The sequence below is a fragment of the Anabrus simplex genome, chromosome 1, assembly GCF_040414725.1.
Source record: "Anabrus simplex isolate iqAnaSimp1 chromosome 1, ASM4041472v1, whole genome shotgun sequence".
NCBI lineage: Eukaryota > Metazoa > Arthropoda > Insecta > Orthoptera > Tettigoniidae > Anabrus > Anabrus simplex.
Genome location: NC_090265.1, coordinates 700,959,631 through 700,982,925, shown reverse-complemented (window position 1 = coordinate 700,982,925; position 23,295 = coordinate 700,959,631). Strand labels below are relative to the sequence as shown.

The 23,295-nt window shown below is 43.4% G+C and overlaps 1 protein-coding gene across 2 annotated transcripts in view; it reads left to right on the top strand.

Moving 5' to 3' along the window:
• Window positions 1–23,295, top strand: part of LOC136872212 (protein THEM6) — a 259,347-nt gene that overhangs the window by 50,530 nt on the left and 185,522 nt on the right. Inside the window, exon 1 of one of the 2 annotated variants that reach the window (XM_067146045.2) lies at window positions 6,557–6,752. The exons of the other annotated variant lie outside the window; for it this stretch is intronic. Coding sequence (XP_067002146.1) covers window positions 6,743–6,752 — 10 coding nt within the window. The 5' untranslated portion in view covers window positions 6,557–6,742. Of the gene's footprint in view, window positions 1–6,556; window positions 6,753–23,295 lie in introns of those variants that run through there. 2 annotated transcript variants of the gene reach the window in all.

Genomic DNA, 23,295 nt, shown 5'->3' with positions numbered 1-23,295 from the left:
TTGTATTCATCATTTAACTAGGTAACGTGAAACACAATCAAAATACAACAAATTATTTCATACTATGACGTAATTGCCTTCTCCCCGCACTCAAAAGAGTGTGGAAAATGACACTTTACTGTACTGTAATTACTTTGCGTACTGTTTTCCATCAGTCACTATCAATCATTACTGAACTGTATTTAGAGCAGTCACCCAGGTGGCAGATACCCTGTCTGTTGTTTTTCTACCCTCTCCCTTGGTGAGTTACTCGAATTCGTAACTCCCCTTCTTTCTTCTTCTTCTTCTTCTTAATCTGCTTACCCTCCAGCGTTGGTTTTTCCCTCGGACTCAGCAAAATGGAAATGGAAAATTACACTTTACTGTACTGTAATTAGCGTACTGTTTTCCATCAGTCACTATGAATCATTACTGAACTGCATTTAGAGCAGTCACCCAGGTGGCAGATACCCTGTCTGTTGTTTTTCTACCCTCTGCCTTGGTGAGTTACTCGAATTATTTACTCCCCTTCTTCTTCTTCTTCTTCTTCTTCTTCTTATTCTTAATCTGCTTACCCTCCAGGGTTGGTTTTTCCCTCGGACTCAGCGAGAGATCCAACCTCTACCGCCGCAAGGGCAGTGTCCTGGAGCTTCAGACTTTGGGTCGGGGGATACAACTGGGGAGAATGACCAATACCTCGCCCAGGCGGCCTCACCTGCTATGCTGAACAGGGGCTTTGTGGAGTGATGGGAAGATTGGATGGGACAGGCAAGGAAGAGGGAAGGAAGTGGCCGTGATCTTAAGTTAGGTACCATCCCGCCATTTGCCAGGAGGAGAAATGGGAAACCACCGAAAACCACTTCGAGGATGGCTGAGGTGGGAATCGAATCCACCTCTACTCAGTTGACCTCCCAAGGCTGAGTGGACCCCGTTCCAGCCCTCGTACCAATTTTCAAATTTTGTGGCAGAGCCGGGAATCGAACCCGGACCTCCGGGGGTGTCAGCTAACCACACTAACCACCACACTACAAAAGCGGACTCAGAACTTTTTTCCCGCTAAAAAAATAACTTATTGGAATTGATTCGAAAAGGTACATTATTGAAGACACCTTAATTTGCGAGAAACCGGGCGAGTTGGCCGTGCGGTTAGCAGCGCGCAGCTGTGAGGTTGTATCCGGGAGATAGTGGGTTCAGACCCCACTGTCGGCAGCCCTGAATATGGTTGTCCGTGGTTTTCTATTTTCACACCAGGCAGATGCTGGGGGGCTGTAACTTAATTAAGGCCACGGCCGCTTCCTTCCCATTCCTAAGCCTTTCCTATCCCATCGTCGCCATAAGACCTATCTGTGTAGGTGTGACGTAAAGCGAATACCAAAAAAAAAATCATTAAATGGTGAGACGTGAAATATTTGAAAAGAATCGTCCATCGGAGGGATTTGATCCAGCGATCCCGCGCTTACGAAGCAGAGCGCTTACCGCTGGGCTACGATCTCGTCTTTTTCGCTAACACAGCTTGCACATAACCGCACTGGAATTTTTCATTAATTAATTTCTCGGAAAGGGCTGAGAATTGCGCCCTACTACTGGCACCTGTTATACTCCTGGCCATGCCCTACACATGTACTAAAGATGGATCGAATCCATCACCCATGCGTTATAGCCTCCCCTTGCTCGTGAAGGAGCTCTCCCTAAACTTTAGGCGACGTTCAGGTATGTGGCGTCTATACAGTGCGTGGCGTAGCTCTCCCTTGTTTCTCGCGCTCGATGGGATTGTCAAAAACTATAAGTCTTCGTGTCCAAAGCTCCAACGTCAGTCCTCACGCCACGCCAGTTGTAAGAGGTACTGAGTGTGAGTAATTGCTGCTCTAAAGGCGGTCATAGGCTACGGGTAGATTTAACAACACCGCCTCGCAATGCCGATTTGAATTCGCCCGCCAAGTGATCTGGATGGCTAACTTCAGCAGCTGATAAAATGACAAAGGTTGCAGACAGTGAACTCATGTTTTCAGATATTTATCAGTATGACCAACCCTCTAAAGCACATATAGCCAGTCACGTAGTATCCGACCACACTGTATACATTTAAAATATACCTCAGTCCAGCTGCTTGGCTGAATGGTCAGAGAGCCCTGGGACAGGCCAAACATTTTAACTACATGTGATCAATTCATGGGTGTATTTTTAACATCTTAATAATCTTCTCCTCGTCTACACACACTACTACCAACCAACACGTAATGCAGTACATCCCTCCATATCGGGTTAGCGTTAAGAAGGGCTTCCGGCCGTAAATCTGAACCAAATCTTGATGAAGTTCCAACCCCAATACGTTGGTAAAATTGTCAAGAAGAGCAAGGCAAGATTTTAAAATTGCCCGACCGGCCAGGAATCGAACCGGGCGCTTCTGAGCAGGTCATACAGTCAAGGAATCGGATGTTTATTTAATAATAATAATAATAATAATAATAATAATAATAATAATAATAATAATAAAAATAATAATAATAATAGTCCACTTCTGTGGTGTAGTGATTAGCGTGATTAGCTACCTCCCGCCGAGGCCAGGTTCGATCGATTCCCGGCTCTTTCACGAAATTTGAAAAGTCGTACAGGGCCTGCAACGGGGTCCACTCAGCCTCGGGACTTCAGCTGAGTAGAGGGGAGTTTGATTCCTTCCTCAGCCATCGTCGAAGTGGTTTGCCGTGGTTTCCCACTTCTGCTTCAGGCGAATGCCTGGATGGTACCTTACTTAAGGCCACGGCCGCTTCCTTCCCTCTTCCTTGTCTGCCCTTTCCGATCTTCCCATCATCCCACAAGGCCCCTGTTCAGCATAGCAAATGAGGCCACCTGGGTGAAATACCGGTCCTCCTCTACAGTTGTATCCCCGATTGAAATTATCACGCTCCAAGACACTGCACTTGAGATGGTAGAGGTGGGATCCTTTGATGAGTCCGGGAGAAAACCAATCCTGGAGGGTAAAAGGATTAAATAAATAAATAAATAAATAAATAAATAAATAAATAAATAAATAATAGTCCGGCTCCTTGACTGATTACTAAACGCAGCAGCCTTCGGTTCAGAGGGTCATCGGTTCGTTCCCTGACGGGTCAGGTACATTTTCCGCATTCTCCTCTAGCTCGGCGGCTGGATTTTCATGAACTTCTTAATCTATGCACAACACGTCACACTTCCAGCCACAACACAAACACGCAATACCGTACTGAATACATCCCTCCACATAGGGTTCCTGTCAAGAAGGGCATCTCGCCGTAAAACTGGACGTTATCTACGTTAGTGCTTATAACTGGAGTAGGGCAGCGAATGATAATAATAATAATAATAATAATAATAATAATAATAATAATAATAATAATAATAATAATAATAATAATAATAATAATAACATGAAAATCCACAGCCTGTTTCCAGTCATTTGACCGGGTCAGGGATGGAATGAATGAAGCCCCCAGTTAGCGGCCAGGATATAAGTTGTGCCGGCTGCCGAAGCCTGTCGCACTCCTCTGGGGCAATTATTAATAACTGATAATTGAAATGAAATTATACTGGTGAGTGTTGCTGGAATGAAAGGAGTACCCGGAGAAAAACCTGTCCCGCCTCTACTTTGTCCAGCACAAATATTACATGGAATGACCGGGATTTTAACCACGGAGCGCAGCGCTGAGAGGCCGATGCTCTGCCGTCTGAGCCAGAACGGCTTCCAATAATAATAATAATAATAATAATAATAATAATAATAATAATAATAATAATAATAATAATAATAATAATAATAATAATAATAACGAATTATATGTTAGAATGCGAACTAATTCGGTTATTAGGAAGTGTATTCTAGGGCGTTGTTCCGTAACGTAGCAAGAATAGCATAAACTCCAGGTGTATCTGATGGACCGTACCCCTAATATATGTATATGCAGAACTCATTCGTTGGCTGAACGGTCAGCGTACTGGCCTTCGGTTCAGAGGGTCCCGGGTTCGATTCCCGGCCGGTTCGGGGATTTTAACCTTAATTGGTTAATTCCAATGGCACGGGGGCTGGGTGTATGTGTTGTCTTCATCATCATTTCATCCTCATCACGACGCGCAGGTCACCTACGGGTGTCAAATAGAAAGACCTGCACCTGGCGAGCCGAACCCGTCCTGGGATATCCCGGCACTAAAAGCCATACGACATTTCATTTCATAGCATAATTGCATTCTAATCTATTACTGACTTGAAATCCGGGCTCCGATCACGAAAAACAAGTGCATCAAAACCTAAACCCCATGGCTCAACAGCCCGAAGGCCTGCAGATGTGGTCAGGACTACGAATTCTTTCGGCCGTTATTCTTGGCTTTCTAGACCGGGGCCGCTATCTCACCGTCAGATAGCTCCTCATTTGTAATCACGTAGGCTGAGTGGTCCTTGAACCAGCCCTCAGGTCCAGGTAAAAATCCCTGACGTGGCAGGGAATCGAACCCGGGGTCTCCCGCTGAGAGGCACGCTACCACTACACCTTAGGGTCGGCTTTAAGTTAGCACCACTGCAATAAAATATTGTTGACGTCCCTAGTTGCGAGATGTGGACGGCGTGAATTCTCAAGAAAATATTGCTGAGAATGACCTTTGCTTCCAGGAAATAAATTAACAGGCGCTAGAGTTAGTCTGGCCTGTCCTCAAACCAGGTTGATTGAATACCTTCTTACAGAGAAAGTGACTAAGCTGGATGGAATATGGACTGGCACACTTTTCCTTGCGATCAATTCCGAGAGATCATGACGCCTGGACGCAATTCTGGAATTACCAAACAGACAACCACAGTCGGTCTCAAAAGTAAGTCTACTCCCAGCAATTTTCTTATCTAAGTCCTAGGCCGCACCTTCCAGCACCATTAGCACAATATTAACCCATGCAGTCTACAGTAGTCCTTCGTACCAATGACACCGCAATTTAAGCCTCATGTATTATAGACCCCCTGTGGGTTGGGGCAGTTAACACCCACGGTGTCCCCTGCTTCTCATAAGAGGTGACTGAAAGGGGCCCCAGGGATTGTCAACTTGAGAGCCTGGGCTGGCGATCACGGGGCCCTTAGCTGAGTCCTGGCATTGCTTCCACTTACTTGTGCCAGGCTCTTCACTTTAATCTATCCTGTCCGACCTCCCTTGGTCATCTCTTGTTCTTTTCCAACTCCGGCGCTATTAGATCATTCAAGTCTTTTATTTTCACGCCCCCCGTGGTCTTTGCTTTTCTTTGGCCGATATCTTCATTTTGACATAAATTTGTCTTGTGGCTGGGGATCTTCTGTAAATTTGCGTTATGGAAGTTAGTGTGACGGAAATATAACCCTTGCAACCGTACAAGCTGAGATGGAATGAAATGGCTTTTCGTGGCGGGAGTGTCCGGGGACAGGTTCGGCTTGCCAGATGAAGGTCTTTTGATGTGACTCCCATAGGCGACCTGCGTGTCGTGATGAGATTAAATGATGATGAAGAAGACAGGTATACCCAGTCCCCGTGCTACCAGAATTAACCAAGTAAGGTAAAAATTTCCGACCTGGCATGGAATCGACCCTGGGACAGCTGTGACCAAAGGCTAGCACACTAACCATTTAGCCATTGAGCCAGGCGAAGATGAGATGCGAGGCATGGATGGATGGCCAGACAATGTTACTTAGCAACCGTACAGACTATGTCTTAAGGCTGGTTTTCATCTGAAATTAACAGCCGTTGATGGATGGCCATGATCACTTGATTTTCTCAGAAAAGCTTCTATTTTTTATTTTGGAGTGTCGGACCCCTTTCATTCTTCCACTCTGATTAGTGTTAATAAAGGAATGGTTGACGAGTCGTACTTCCTCTTAAAACAATAATCATCACCACCACTCATTCACTCCAAAACTATTTGACATGGGCATGGTGACGCACCCGCTTTCTTCAGACAAGGCTTGACATTATCAGCAGGAATTTGACTTTTCCCCCTATTTGTTTTACGTCGTACCGACACTGATAGGTCTTATGGCGACGGTAGATAGTAGGTTCGAAGCCCACTGTCGGCAGCCCTGAAAATGGTTTTCCGTGGTTTCCCATTTTAACACCAGGCAAATGCTGGGGCTGTACCTTAATTAAGGCTACGGCCGCTTCCTTCCCACTCCTAGCCCTTTCCTGTCCCATCGTCGCCGTAAGACCTATCCGTGTCGGTGCGACGTAAAACAACTAGCAAAAAGAAATCTCACAAACCAGGATACTTTTTGTCGTCTATTAATTTTGTGCCTAATTTTGGCCTAATTCACAATCGCCGCTACCATCTGCGAATACAAGCAGATTTAGTCTATTTCAGCCATTGTCAAAACATCCAGAAAAATCTGGCATGGGACATGCATAAGGACGAAAAGAACTTGGGAAGTGAAAAGGTTAATGACTGCAATCGGAAGCCAGGAGTAGCTGATCAATGAGTTGACGGAGCACCAAAACAAATCCCTGACCTGTCTGAGCAAGTATTGGTCTACTACAGTATAGTATGTGCTGACACAGCGCTGGCACACGCCACAGCAACTGTGAATCAGTGCCGTGTTCTCAACGTGCTGAGGTGGTGTGTGTACCGCTCTGCGGGTACGTACTGTGCACACTGTAGCGGTGATCTTTGATTTAGCGAGAAGTGCAACCTGAAAAAATATCTCCTCTTGACTCTGACATAATCGGCGTGTGGACAAAGGATTCCGTGCACTTTGCAAACCTAATACCGTAGGATTAAGGAAGAACAAGTTATGGGAGCAGGTAGGTTTACATAATACTAATATTATGTCATATTATGTCATCTTTTAATTGGCTGACAACAGACATTGCTAACTTTACAGAAATCCTGATCATATTTCCCATTGTAGAAATGCTAAATTGTTAGGTCATTTTTTGATTTTTTTAATTTTTTAGTTTTAGGTCACTTTCTAAACTTATACCTCATTATTTGGTCATTTTATGGAATTTATTAGACTGTTTTAAATACTTTTTGAGTCGGGCTGAGTGGCTCAGACGGTTAAGGCGCTGGCCTTCTAACCCCAACTTGACAGGTTCGATCCTGGCTCAGTCCGGTGGTATTTGAAGGTGCTCAAATACGACAGCCCCGTGTCGGTAGATTTACTGGCACGTAAAATAACTCCTGCGGGACTAAATTCCGGCACCTCGGCGTCTCCGAAGACCTTAAAAAGTAGTTAGTGGGTCGTAAAGCAAATAACATTATTATATAATACTTTTTGAGTCATTTTCTTAAATGTTTGAGAATTTTGAACCATTTACGCGTGTAGTATTGGATAATGTCACAACTTTGAATGTCCGACTCGTTGGCTGAATGGTCAGCGTTCTGGCCTTCGGTTCAGAGGGTCTCGCGTTCGATTGTCGGCCGGGTCGGGGATTTTAACGTTAATTGGTTAATTCCAATGGCTCGGGGGCTGGGTGTGTGTGGCGTATTCAACATTAAAAATCATCCTAGGCAGGGCCCTCATCTTCACAGACATGCAGGTCACCTAACAGGCCGTCTACTAGAAAAAGAGCCGCACCAGGCCTCTCCGGAGGCCATACGCCATTATTATATTACAACTTTGAATACGAAGACTTGAGAATCTTCACAACGCTTTGTCAGTCTGGGGACTAAAGAAACTTCATTCTTACTTCTTGGAAATGTCCACCTTCAACTGAGAAATGTTCCTCGCGTGCACTGGAGATTTTCTTCTGAAGTTCTCTGTGAAACGTAAAGAATTGCACCCTTGTTTTCTTGAAGTAGCAAGAGCCCGAAAGCTCATTATAATGTGCGTAATATAAATGTAGGCTATACAAGCTCGATTAATAAATTGATTGTAAAACTTCATTTAAAATTTATGTCATGTTTTAAACTTTTCGGATCATTACTGGATTTTTGCAGTCATATTAGAGATCATTTTAAAACATTTTTAAGTCATCAAAATCCTAGTGCTACTAATAAGACATTTTGCGGATAATGTCACGCTGTATAAAGTAGTAAGGTTCGGAAATATATGACCTAAAAAGTATAAAATATACGCGTAAATATGCCCTAAAACTAGGAAATATGACGTAAACAGAGGTAAAATATGACAATCGTTTTAGGCATAGGTAACAAGTATTACCGTAACACTAACAATAAAAGTTTGAAGGCGATAATACGGCAGACTCATCTGACCATGCAACTTGACAGAGCAACACTACCCAGCAATGAGCATATGTTGTTTCACAAAATTTACAACAACTTTTTTTACAAATATTAGATTAAATAAAATCTTGGCATACAGATCAAAAATTTTCTTTAATGCGTATTAAAGTTTGGTAACGATCAGATCAATACTTTTTAAGTTATGAATTTTCAAAGTGAGCACTCCGTTGGAAATGGAAAAAATGCCGGCATTTTTCTTGTTCAAGCTGCGTTCAAATTTTAACTGGGTACGATAAAAATTTCTACTACAAAAAATTAAACGTAGAAGAAAATAATCTAAATTCTGGTGTCGTTTGTTTCTATGTGGGACAAAGGATAAACGTTTTATTAACTATGATCTCGGGTGTCGATACTCTTTTCCACCATACTGTAGTAGGTACGTTAATATTTTATACATCCGTTCAGCACCATAGCCCTAAAGCACAGTCTGTTTCCCTAATAATAATAATAATAATAATAATAATAATAATAATAATAATAATAATAATAATAATACCGGGCGAGTTGGCCGTGAGATCAGGGGCACGCGGCTGTGAGCTTGCATCCGGGAGTTAATGGGTTCGAATCCCACTGTCGGCAGCCCTGAAGATGGTTTTCTGTGGTTTTCCATTTTCACACCAGGTAAATGCTGGGGCTGTACCTTAATTAAGGCCACGGCCGCTTCCTTCCAACTCCTAGGCCTTTGCTATCCCATCGTTGCCATAAGACCTATCTGTGTCGGTGCGACGTAAAGCAACTAGCAAAAAAAATTATAATATTGTTTTCACGTCTCACTAACTACTTTTTGACGGCTTTCAGAGACGCCGATATGCCGGAATTTTGTCCCACCGGAATTATTTAACGTGCCAATAAATCTATCGGCACGAGGCTGACGTACTTGAACATCTTGAAAAAACGAAGTGAAGTATTAGCATGCTTTTCCGTATCTGTCCGCGGACGTTCGTACACAATCTTTCTCGGAAACATTTCTTCTAAACCTGCTACCTATTTGTTTCAGGAAAAGAAACAGAAATACATCTAGTACAGTATTTTGAAATCCTGTGTTTGAAAAATTTGCGTCCAAATTAGATAGACTTTTCCGCCGCCAGTGTAGTGAATTGAGATTTTTCGACTCATCGTGTACTCCTAGGAAACCGATTAGTAAAAGTGCATAGTTTTTGCCCTGGAACTCTCCACTATTCGATACTCACCTACCCCCAACCCCCACCTCCCCCTTCGATAAAAGACGAAGAGTGTTCACGGATCACGGCTGTCTGCGGCTTGGTCATTCCACCTCTGGAACTTTGGACTGTTAGATCGGCAGCATAGTAAATCAGTTGAAAGTGAGATAATGTGTGGTTCTTCATTTTATCGAGTATTTAATATGAATGCATTTATTTTAATCGCGCCATTCCTACTGACGTCATTGTAATTATCTATGTTGACTTCAGTTGGGAAAACCACAAAGAAAGTCTTTCTGAAAATTCCGTAGAGAAGCACGGGTACATCAGATAGTATGAAGATAAAGTTGTAATTCAAGAGGACAGACTGGGGCAAATGTACGTTAATAGGAAGAGGAATTTGAATAATTTACCAAGGGAGGTGCTCGATAAATTTCCTAATTGTTTTGAAATCATTTAAGAACATGTTAGTTAAACAATTAATCTGGAAGCTGCCACCACAGTGACAGCCCTAAATGCAGATCAGTTTTACATAATAATATTATTATTAATAATAATAATTAAAACCGAAATGATAAAGTAAGTCGTTACAGCACTGTAATCAAACCTGAAGCACTATATGCATCTAAAACACTGATCAACCATTTAAGTTGTAGAAAAGCAAGAAAGAAGAATCTTAAGGAATTTTTTGGACCGTCTGAACAGGGGGAATCTGGGTGATAAGGAAATCACTTAGAGAAATATCAGACAGGCCTACATTTCGGAAAGACGTTTGAAATTTTACGGAAATATTTTCAGAATGAGTAATCAGAGATTGACCTAAAGAATTCTGAACCTCACTCTCTCAATGAAAGTAAAATACAATTGGCTGGTCGAAGATGGAAAATATCTTCAGGAAATAGGCTGTGTTAGACAGATCTAAGTTCAGAAAATTAGTCGACAATCACCGCTTTACACACCAACCACGCACTACCACGAACAAAACCTGGTCAGGGCACTGCAAGAAAAGCCACCGCAAGAAGGTGAAGAGATTCTGGGAGAAGAAAAAGACAACGACATCAGCTAAGTGAGTTCAATCACGCACGTTAGTCGGGCAAAACAAAGGAAGAACAACTAACACCTAAACATCGTCCCTAGGAACGCAGTGATTATTCTGTGTAAAGCTGTATTTAATTGAAAATATTTCTCCAGATATCATTGAGTTTGGCCAGTTATTGCGGGAGTTGTTAATGTCTGAAAACTAGAAAACTACTCAACAATATCCTCACTTTTGCAGATGTAATTTATTTTATGCTGTAATTCGTAGCCGCTAAGACCTTCTATGTGATGTAGAATTGGATTGGTCTCTGTCTGATATAAAAATAGAATGCTGCACAGGTTTTCTTTTAAAACTTCCCCCACTTTCTGTCTCTCACACACACACACACACATTAAGCATAAGGCCATTGATCGAGTTATCGGGGTCAACTTCTTCCCCATGGGCAGTTCTAATTTTGTCCTAAGAATAGAGTAGTGAAACGAATTTCTCTATCATCATCATCATCATCATCATCATCTGTTTACCCTCCAGGTTCGATTTTTCCCTCGGACTCAACTGGGGAGTATGACCAGTACCTCGCCCAGGCGGCCTCACCTGCTATGGTGAACAGGGGCCTTGTAGGGGGATGGGAAGATTGGAAGGGATAGGCAAGGATGAGGGAAGGAAGCGGCCGTGGCCTTAAGTTAGGTACCATCCCGGCATTCGCCTGGAGGTGAAGTGGGAAACCACGGAAAACCACTTCGAGGATGGCTGAGGTGGGAATCGAACCCACCTCTACTCAGTTGACCTCCCGAGGCTGAGTGGACCCCGTTCCAGCCCTCGTACCACTATTCAAATTTCGTGGCAGAGCCGGGAATCGAACCCGGACCTCCGGGGGGTGGCAGCTAATCACGCTAACCACTACACCACAGAGGCGGCCGAATTTCTCTATAATTGAATAAATATCGATAATGTTCCTATCGATATTCGATATTTCCGCATCGAATTTTTTGTTTCGATATTTTAGTGGTATCGATACTATGTTATAGCGTTGACGATATCGAAAAGATCGTTAGGTAAAATTAAGGAATAGTAGAATTAATCGAATAATTTTCGATCAAAAAATTTTTTTTTTGCTAGGGGCTTTACGTCGCACCGACACAGATAGGTCTTATGGCGACGATGGGATAGGAAAGGCCTAGGAGTTGGAAGGAAGTGGCCGTGGCCTCAATTAAGGTACAGCCCCAGCATTTGCCTGGTGTGACGATCAAAAATCAATTAGTCTTGCACTCACACTTCACTTGCAGTACTATCAATATTCTTTTACGTTCACAATGAAGTAGCCAACTTAAACAATGGCACATATTATTAATAATAGTATTTAAATAAATCTTCGTTGTAAAAATTACACGGAACAGAAGAGCCTCTCTTTGATCGTGGTACAATTCTGATCCCACAAGGTACAATTTGGATCACACACATTTTCCATATTCAAAATATCCTTTTCCTTTTCCCTCAACACATATTTCATGATACCACGCATTGCAGCCCTAGCAATGAATCCACGGTTTTTTCATCACGTAATTCTTACAGATCCACACTGGTTGTCTTTCGAATGCTCTCGTTGAGATGTATCATCTTGAAGATTTATTGCGCTTGACATGCCGATTATTTCTTTATTTATGTTTGAGCTAGTGCCATTTTTAAAAGAGTTTTTTTGAACTTAACAATCTGAAAATGCTGACCTGATATTAAATGGGATGAAGATATTTTTGGCGTGGATTTCTTTTCAGGTGATCGTAAGATATGTTTCATAAATTCGTCTGGTGATGCAGTGCTTTTAACATTAAAAGTTGACGCTGAAGCAGTTTCTATAATGGTTGAATTATCTGGTGTTGAATTAGTACTGAATTGCAGTCATTCATTACATTCGGCGGTAGGACGATAATTCATTCTGGGTTGACTGTTTGAAGAAGTCTCGGGGATTTTAGGCAAGGGTCCTTTTTCTTCAATAACCAGCTGACTGGAGATCAATGAAGGTGCATAATTGACCATCTCATATAAATTTCCTTCTATGACCTCCTGTGTGGTATCTGCAGTGAAAAAAATGCAAACGTCTATGATCGACATTGTACCAGTCCATATGATCGAAAATGAAGCGCATGTACTTCAATAATGGATCCACCAACTAATTACAGAGAAATACAAGAGATAGTGCTTCTTTCTTTCTTAAACTGCTTACTCTCCAGGGTTGGCTTTTCCCTCGGACTCAGCGAGGGATCCCACCTCTACCGCCTCAAGGGCAGTGTCCTGGAGCTTCCTGGAGCTTCCTAGAGCTTCAGACTCTGGGTCGGGGGATACAACTGGGGAGGATGACCAGTACCTCGTCCAGGCGGCATCACCTGATATGCTGAACAGGGGCCTTGCGGGGGGATGGGAAGATAGGAAGGTATAGAGAAGAAAGAGGGAAGGAAGCGGCCATGGCCTTAAGTTAGGTACCATCCCGGCATTTGCCTGGAGAAGTGGGAAACCACCGAAAACCACTTCCAGGGTGGCTGAGGTAGGAATCGAACCCACCTCTACTCAGTTCACCTCCCGAGGCTGAGTAGACCCCGTTCCAGCCCTCGTACAAATTTCGTGGCAGAGCTGGGAATTGAACCCGGGCCTCCGGGGGTGGCAGCTAATCACACTAACCACTACACCACAGAGGCGGACGAGATAGTGCTTGCAGTACCATACTCCCGTCCCGAGGTTCGTAGAGATATGACGCTATTATAAATAGCACTTTAAATTTCAACAAAATGTCCCAGAGCTTAGCTAAGACACCTTGAAACGTATAACAGCGTGAAATGCAATGAAGCCTTGCTCACCTTGCAATGTAAAATGGGATATATCTTACAAACTAACAGATGTATTATTTTTCACATTCACAAAGAAGAAGCTTCAGTATTCCCACACCCGGTCACACTCACAGTCGCGCGCTCCTAACCGCACGGCTTATCCATGTTCTGTGTGTGTCTTACATAAGTTCAGTTGCTGTCGGCCTGTTGCATGTCGTAGACATTTCTACTTTGCGGGTAAAGCTGAATTATTTAAAGCAGAAATGTTTCTGCGTTGGTATTTTCTCGTGAAAATTACTTTAATTGCGAAAATGGCTCCTCCGAGTATTAGGCTACAGTGTGTATGTACCTGACAAAAATAGTGAAGTGTCACCGTGTGTAAACAATGTTCTAAACATGTCATCCCCTTTTGGTGGGGGATGCAGATGAAGAATTCACCCACGGTATACCCTGGCTGTCGTAGGAGGCGATCAAGTAATGAGACTTCCGGAACCATAAGACAATATACTACATGTGCCAGGTTCTGCTCCCTTTTAGAGCAATAATTACTACTACCTGAGAAACTCGTACCGTTACTGCCTCCAGCTGAGTCTGTGATTAGTATCATTGGGTGGGGTGAATTACTATGGAAGTAGTACCATTATATGAAGACTACCATGGGTATGTGTTGCCTGTGGGTAGGGCCATGATGTGTGGTACACCGTGGGTCTATTTCACCTAAGATTAGTACCACTATGTAAGCAACACCGAGCAGGCCTGATGGTGTAGGGGTAGCGTGCCTGCCTCCTACCCGGAGGCCCCGGGTTCGATTTCCGGCCAGGTCAGGGATTTTTACCTGGACCTGAGGGATGGTTCGAGGTCCACTCAGCCTACGTGATTAGAATTGAGGAGCTATCTGACGTTGAGATAGCGGCCCCGGTCTCGAAAGCCAAGAATAACGGCCGAGAGGATTCGTCGTGCTGACCACACGACACCTCGTAATCTGCAGGCCTTCGGGCTGAGCAGCGGTCGCTTGGTAGGCCAAGGCCCTTCAAGGGCTGTAGTGCTATGGGGGTTGGTTATGTAAGCAACACCATGCCGGGTTGAGTGGCTCAGACGGTTGAGGCGCTGGCCTTCTGACTCCAGTTTGGCAGATTCGATCCTGGCACGTAAAAGAACTCCTGCGGGACTAAATTCTGGCAACTTGGCGTCACCGAAAACCGTAAAAGTAGTTAGTGGGGCGTAAGGCAATTATTATTATTGTTCCGAGGTTTTGGTGGATCAGCAGAGGTGAAAGAAGGTGCGGGCTGGAATGGGTCTAACTACAAGTCCGAAAGATGAATTTTAAAATTTTAATAAAGGTTATATTTTCAACTGATAACAAGATTTAACAATTTTCACTAGGTGAAATAACAAAGAAAAATCAGGTACAATGCAACTTTACAAACGAAAGCACAAGTTAACAGGATTTTACAAATTCTGGGCTAGGAGCCCCAAAGTTTAACAATTTCTGAGCTCTCAGCTCACAACCACAAATTACCAAAGGGCAGAAAACCCCTCATTACACGGAGCACTTGCTCCCAACTTCACATCTCAAGCCTCTCTAAGGCACTTTTACCACAACACCATAAAGAGCTGACCCGCTCTCAATCTTTCAAGCCTATTAAAGGCAATAACAGACTATTACACTAAACTGCCATCAAGGCACAACTTATAAAGAAACAGGGGTATATCGTATCCAATCTACTGGGCCTTAGTGGACAAATACTAGGTTAATTTAAATGGCCCAAAACGAAAAAGGAATGGAGGCGTGAATTAGCACTCCTAAATACACATTTTAAAACCTACGTGGCGCTAGGCCGATTACACAGGGGCTAATCCCAAGCTAGGGAGGTGACTCGTATGAGAAAACTTTAATACATTAAGGAAGAGAAGAAACGGTTATGAAAACGTAGTCACCTCAACTTCAAAATGAAGAGGAACTCGAGAGGGTAAAACACTCTCTATCCCCGCTTTTACAGTTAAAGAGATTTGTATTTTTTACATAGACTGAAATGGGATTTTCATTTAAGAAGGTCGGTTACATATTAAGGGTTTCGAACCTTCCCCGCGAGTTAAACTGCTGAGCTAGCAAGAAAAGGTGTTAAACGGCCATTACCTTTTTAAGAGCTGCTTCCAGAAGAAAGAGGCGCTTCCCGCCCCCTGCTACATATCCACACACTAAGCTAGATGATGTACGAGTGGCCAGGAGACCAGAAAATCAGCAGTTTTTAAACCCTCGTGGAAGATTCGAGACATTTCCTGAATGAAACAGCCACACCCATAACCTTTTATTGGTCGGTTAAAATTTACACGTCAAAAATGAAGAAGAAACCTGGGATACGTGGGAAATTAAATACAGAAATTATTGATTGGCTAGCTTCAAAATAGGCGGAAAGAAAGGGTTAATATTGCCAACCCACAAATGAAAAAACGAAATTTGGTAAAGAACAAACTTATGAAAACAATAATTCTTCCAAAAGTTCCTTCACTTCGCACCAGGGTGCATGATCATATAGTTTTTTAAGTAGTGACATCTATAAGAGAATGTCCACACTTGCTGATCAAATGAGAAATAAAAACAAATCGAAATACACACAGTGACATCTTCTGATAAACAGTTGAGTTAATTCCGTTTTTAAAGTACAGAGTTTCTCCTGTAGAGGAGTTTCAATTGGCGCAAGATTTGAACTTGCGTCGTAGAGGTGTACCGCCCGGTACAATTATTATTATAATTAGACACACCATGGGTCTACGTTGCTTGTGAGTAGAGCCTTCTTGTGTGACATAGCCTGGGTCTTCATTACCTGTGATTTGTACTACCATAGAAGAAACATCATGGTCCTGCTTTACCAGTGAAATTAAAGTGAACATGAAAATCCTTACCCTCTTTCCAGTCATTCGACAGGGTCGGGAATGGAATGAATAAAGCCTCCATCTAGCGACGAGGATAGGAATTGTGCCGGCTGCCGAAGCCTATCGCACTCCTCGGGGGCAATGATATATGACTGACAGATGAAATGAAATGATATTGGAGAGTGTCATTGGAGTGAAAGGTGACAGAGAAAACCGCAGTACCTGGAGAAAAACCTGCCCTGCCTCCACTTTGTCCAGCACAAATCTCCAATGAGTGACCGGGATTTGAACCACTGAACCCAGAGGTAAGAGTTCAACTTTACCAGTGATTAGAACTATTATGGGGGCGGTTGACCTGGATTTTGGACTCCTATGGGCAAACGAGCATCATCGTAGAAAATAAGGCATTGTGAATCAGATTGTTTTGGATTCATGGTCATTTTTTCATCATTATCTTTCGTTTTAGATTCTAGTCAGTGGATATATTTTGAAGTTTTAATTACTGTTTCATTTCGTTCCACCTCTTATCATCAGGGGCCGATCACATTGCAGTTAAGCCCCTTTAAACAACAAACATAATGATCGTCATCATCATCTATGCATGCCGAGTTTAATGGAAATACAACAAATGATTCTACATACGTCCGCCTCTGTGGTGTAGTGTTTAGTGTGATTAGCTGCCACCGCCGGAGACCCGGGTTCGATTCCCGGCTCTGCCACAAAATTTGAAAAGTGGTACGAGGGCTGGAACGGGGTCCACTCAGCCTGGGGAGGTCAACTGAGTAGAGATGGGTTCTATTCCCACCTCAGCCATCCTGGAAGTGGTTTTCCGTGGTTACCGACTTCTTCTCCAGGTAAATGCCATGATGGTATCTAACTTAAGGCCACGGCTGCTTCTTTCCCTCTTCCTTGTCTATCCCTATCTATCTTTCCATCCCCCAGTAAGGCCCCTGTTCTGTATAGCAGGTGTGGCAGCCTGGGAGAGATACTGGCCATTCTCCCCAGTTGTATCCCCCGACCCTGAGTCTAAAGCTCCAGGACACTGCCCTTGAGGCGGTGGAGGTGGGATCCCTCGCCGAGGCCGAGGGAACAACCGACCCTGGAGGGTAAACAGGTAAGAAGGTTATACATACATATTTTGGGTAGAATAAAACTGGCCTGGAAAATATTTATAAGACTGGTGCGAAATTGACCCATGTCAATAAATAGAAGAACTAAACATCACAGGAAATGCTGGAAACCGTGATCTTTATGCACCAATTGTTGGCTCTTATACCAGGTGGTTCACCAGCCCCTTATTTTTTCGGAGGTAGGTAACCCAACTAACGCGTATATCATAGTTATCCGAAAAACATTAACACCTACTTGTTTATGGTCTTAGTACAACCATACCGCTTATATAATGCTCGCGAACATGGTAGAAATCATTAACGGCAGTGGTATTTCTATTACTTAAACTATCATGAATGTGGAAAACGATCACAGCTGCGAATAACACTATCCTACGCCTGGACAGTAAGTGTCTGTAAGAACTAAAACGTGCTAACAACGAACCAAGACTCGCGGTAGCTAAGGTGGCTACGCCAAGTATCACTGCTGTTGCATCAGCCAAGTTGTGAGGTAGTAGGGCCGCAGGGCCGTACACTCTTCTTCGTTTAACGCCGTTTACAGTGACTGTAATATGGCCGCATATCATCCTCTTCCAAAGAGTGAATTTTTATTTGGTCCTGAAAAATACCCTTTTATCAGATCTTACGTAACCAGGTTCGACTACGACGTGATGGTCTTTAGGTAGGAAGTAGGGTACCGTCCATATTCAGAGCAACAAGTGTTCGAAATTTTGACTACTTTACAGAGTTCATTTAACTTTTTACCATTACGGAGCATGTGGCATGAATTTTACTTCGACCCTACTTTCTCCATCCACTAGCAACAATTCAACGTCCTCTGTATAGGAATACTTCTTTAGCTGTTTACCCTGCAGGGTCGGTTTTTCCCTCGGACTCGGTGTGAGATCCCACCTCTATCGCCTCAAGGGCAGTGTCCTGGAGCCTCAGACTCTGGGTCGGGGGATAAAACTGGGGAGGATGACCAGTACCTCGCCCAGGCGGCCTCACCTGCTATGCTGAACAGGGGCCTTGGTGAGGGATGGGAAGATTAGAAGGGATAGACAAGGAAGAGGGAAGGAAGCGGCCGTGGTCTTAACTTAGGTACCATCCCGGCATTTGCCTGGAGGAGAAGTGGGGAAACCACGGAAAACCACTTCCAGGATGACTGAGGTGGGAATCGAATCCACCTCTACTCACTTGACCTCCAGAGGCTGAGTGGACCCCGTTCCAGTCCTCGTACCACTTTTCAAATTTCGTGGCAGAGCCCGGAATCGAACCCGGACCTCCAGGGGTGGCAGCTAATCACACTAACCACTACACCACAGAGCCGGACTAAAGTTCGTACTAACTTCATTAATCCAGGAACGGAGGACCATGATTACGACTGTTACCAGGTGTATGCGTAAGTCTTTCCCGGTTCCACTAAGAGATGGTGACAGCGAACAGTACGCAGCGTATAAATTTGACACATAGGTCAGTTTGTTCGTCTGGCATTAACCTACCAACATACACAAGTTGAGTCCACCAAACGCTAGCGTCTGTGTTGTATCGTTCAATGATCATGTCGACGTTTGTGCCTGAAAAGTAACTTTTTTTTTTTTTTTTTTTTGCTAGTTGCTTTACGTCGCACCGACACAGATAGGTCTTACGGCGACGATGGGACAGGAAATGGGGCTAGGAGTGGGAACGAAGCGGCCGTGGCCTTAATTAAGGTACAGCCCCAGCATTTGCCTGGTGTGAAAATGGGAAACCACGGAAAACCATTTTCAGGGCTGCCGACAGTGGGGTTCGACCCTACTATCTCCCGAATACTGGATACTGGCCGCACTTAAGCGACTGCAGCTATCGAGCTCGGTAAGTAATATTTCCGGCACGCATTGCCTTTCTTATGTAATCAAAAGGAAAAGCTGTGTAAATCCATCATTTGCTGGTAGAAACATTTGGTGAACACGCTCCATCGACTAGATCAAGTGACCCGGCGAGTTGGCCGTGCGCGTAGAGGCGCGCGGCTGTGAGCTTGCATCCGGGAGATAGTAGGTTCGAATCCCACTATCGGCAGCCCTGAAAATGGTTTTCCGTGGTTTCCCATTTTCACACCAGGCAAATGCTGGGGCTGTACCTTAATTAAGGCCACGGTCGCTTCCTTCCAACTCCTAGGCCTTTCCTATTCCATCGTCGCCATAAGATCTATCTGTGTCGGTGCGACGTAAAGCCCCTAGCAAAAAAAAAGATCAAGTGAGACATAGTTTCGTCAATTTAAACGTGGTGATTTCAATGTGAAGGGCAATGCGCGCTCTGGCAGACCACAGAAGTGTGAACACGAGCAATTGCAGGCGTTACTGGATGATGACCCAACTCAAACTCAGCGCTATCGTCAACAAATGATCAATTTAAATCACGCATTGATCGAAAGATGACCGGAACGAGCCAGAAGATATGGCAAAGTGATTTTTTTTTATACGGCACTGCGTCGTCTCACACAGCAAAACCAGTGAAAGACACTTTGAAATCGCTTAGATGGGACGTCCTTTCGTACCCGCCATATTGCCCCGACCTGGTACCATCTGAATATCATCTCTTCGCATCAATGGGGCACGCGACCGCAGAGCAGCACTTCAGCAATTTTGAAGAAGTTGGAAAATGGCTCGACGAATGATTTGCCACAAAAGTAATAATAATAATAATAATAATAATAATAATAATAATAATAATAATAATAATAATAATAATAATAATAATGTTATTTGCTTTACGTTCCACTAACTACTTTTTAAGGTCTTCGGAGACGCCGAGGTGCCGGAATTTAGTCCCGCAGGAGATCTTTTACGTGCCAGTAAATCTACCGACACGGGGCTGTCGTATTTGAGCACCTTCAAATACCACCGGACTGAGCCAGGATCGTACCTGCCAAGTTGGGGTTAGAATGCCAGCGCCTTAACCGTCTGAGCCACTCAGCTCGGCTGCCACAAAAGACAAGCAGTTTTTCTGGCACGCTATTCATAACTTACCTGAAAGATGGGCGAAGTGTGTAGAAGTTGATGACCAATATTTTAAATACAACTGAACAAAAAATGAATTTCCCTTGAAAAATACGTATTTTCTTTATCACAAAAACTGACAAAAAATTTATACATATACCTGGTATAGCTTGGTGATCTATTCACTGCTTCAAATAACATCAGTTTTCATGTTTCATTATCACATACTCCGCCTTTGTGGCGTAGTGGTTAATGTGATTAGCTACCACCGCCGGAGACCCGGGTTCGATTCCCGGCTCTGTCACGAAATCTTAAAAGGTGGTACGAGGACTGGATCGGGTTTCCCACGTCAGCCATCCTCGAAGTGGTTTTCCGTGGTATCCCCAGGATGGTACTTAACCTAAGGCCACGGTCGCTTTATTTCCTCTTCCTTGCTTATCCCTTCCAATCTTCCCATCTCCCACAAGGCTCTTGTTCAGCAAGCGGATGAGTTCACTTGCGGAGGTACTGGTCCTTCTCCTGAGTTTTATCCCAGGCCAAACGTATCGTGCTCTAGGACACTGCCCTTTTGGCGTTAGAGATGGGATCCCTCGCTGGGTCCGGGGGAAATACCAATGTTGGAATGAGCAAATTTATATTCTAAGGTCTCCCTTGCTTATGCTAGTCTGCAGTTTATGTCCTTACTTCTGCTATCGACAGATATTTTACTAATCAAGTAACTATATTCATCTACTTTTTTAAGTCTTAATTTCCGAATCTAATATTTCCTGCATCACCTGACTTTGGTCGTCTGCACTCCATTACTGTTGTTTGGTTTTATTTATTTATGTATATTCATGCCATATTCCTTCTCCAGAGCTTCCGTGACTCAGGCAGCAGCGCGCCAGCCACTCACCGCTGGATTCCAGGGTTCAAATACCGGTCACTCCGTGCGAGATTTGTGCTGGACAAAGTGGAGGCGAGACAGGTTCTTCTCCGGGTACGCCGGTTTTCCCCTACATATTTCATCCCAGCAACACGCTCAACTATCATTTCATTTTATCAGTCCTTAATCATTGCCTCGGAGGAGTGTGACAGGCTTCGGCAGCCTGCACAATTCCTGTCTTCGCCGCTAGATGGGCGCTTCGTTCATTCCACTTCTGAACCGGTTAAATGACTGGAAACAGGATGGGGTTTCTTCATTCCTTCTCCAAGACTGTGTTCTTACCATTCAGCAATTTGTCCAGACCTTCTGTAGAGTCAGATACAAATTAAACTTTGTAAAAATTAACTATTACAACTAAAAATTGCTTAAAGGGTATTCATTACAAGAAATTCGATTACATTCGCTTAATTACTTTCCTTCTCTGGTTGTAATCATCATCAACTTGCGCTCCACTTGGTCTTTCCATCATTACCGAACTGCCTATACCCAGCAAAAGAACATTTATCATATCTATTGTCATATGGTGACATATTTGGGCTGTTCCCCGGTCCCCAAACATTGGCGTGTGCAGTATTAGCATTCTATTGACCTGACTTTGAATGGCTTCATTTATATTTAGCACGCTGGTAAAGAGGAAAGGGGTTTCAAGCAGACATGCAACTTGAAGTCTCGTAAATGCTTTACGAATATCGACCTGTCAGACAGGGCGTTGACCCCAGGTACACAAAGTGGCTCTTTGGCGAGGATTTATTTAGAGGAATATGCTCTAGGGCGTGTCTTCACTCATCGTACCCATTAACTGATACAGTCATCTATAGCTTGCAAAGGCATAACAGACTTTCATTCCTTTTATTAAATATGCATTTCCCTTTCTTTTTCATTTCCTGCCAGAGATCGTTCAGTCCCTGACCTAGTCGTTTTTCTGCAGAAGGCATTTCTCGGGGGAACTGAATCAACTAATCAATCCGCATTTAGTGCAGTCGTCCAGGTGTCAGATTCTCTATCAAATCTTTACCTCATCATTTGTTAAAGAATGTCAAAGAATTTCGAAATTTATCAAAGATCTCCCTCAGTAAATTTTTCCAGTCCCTAACTTTTCTTTCTATAAATCAATGTTTACCCTAATTTGTCCTCTTCAATTTCAACGATATCTTTATATTGTGATCTTTCATACGGTTAAGAATACCACTCTCGTAATCTCATTCTACGCTATCTCTCCACCGACAGCTCAAAACATACCGCTTAGTCGATCAGCTCGTCTCCTTTCCCCGAAGTCTTCCCAGCCCAAAGTCTGTAACGTGTCCGGAAAATTATTCTTTTGTCGGAAATAACTTACAAAAAATAGAGCTGTTTTCTTTGGGTTCTTGAATCAAGTAATCTTGGTGAAGGTCCCACACACTGGAATTGAGATTCTTCACTCCAGGGATTCTTAATCCCTTTGCGTCACGGACCACTTTGAAATGCTGGTGACATGTAAGAAACCCCTCCATATAAAAATGTTGTTGTTTGAGTCATAAGTCCATAGACTGGTTTGATGAAGCTTCCTATGCCACCCTGTCCTGTGCTGATCTTTTCATTTCTACATAACTACTACATCCTACATCTGCTCTAATCTGCTTATCATATTCATACCTTGGTCTATCCGTACCGCCCTTACGGCTTACACTACCCTCAGAAACCAACTGAAGAAGTCTTAAGATGTGTCCTATCAATCTCTTCTCGTCACATTTACCCCGGTCGATCTCTTCTCAACAATTTGATCTAGTATCTCTTCATTCGTGATTTGATCTTCCCATCTCACTTTCATCATTATTCTTTAACACCACATTTCAAAAGCTTCTATTCTTCTTCTTTCTGAGCTAGTTATCGTCCATGTTTCACTTCCATACAATGCCACGCTGCAGACGAATGTCTTTAAAATTATCTTTCTTACTCCTATACCAATGTTCGAAGTGAGTAAATTTATTTCCTTAAGAAAGGCCTTCGATGCTTTTACTAGTCTGCATTTTAGGTCCTCCTTACTTATGTCAAGCAACAATATTCATCTACTCCTCTAATGTAATATTTCCTGCATCAGCTGACTTCGTTTAACTGCACTCCGTTACTTTTGTTGTGGACGTATTTATTTTCATCATGTACTCGTTCCCCAAGACTGTGTCCATACCATTCAGCAATACCTCCAGATCATCCGTAGG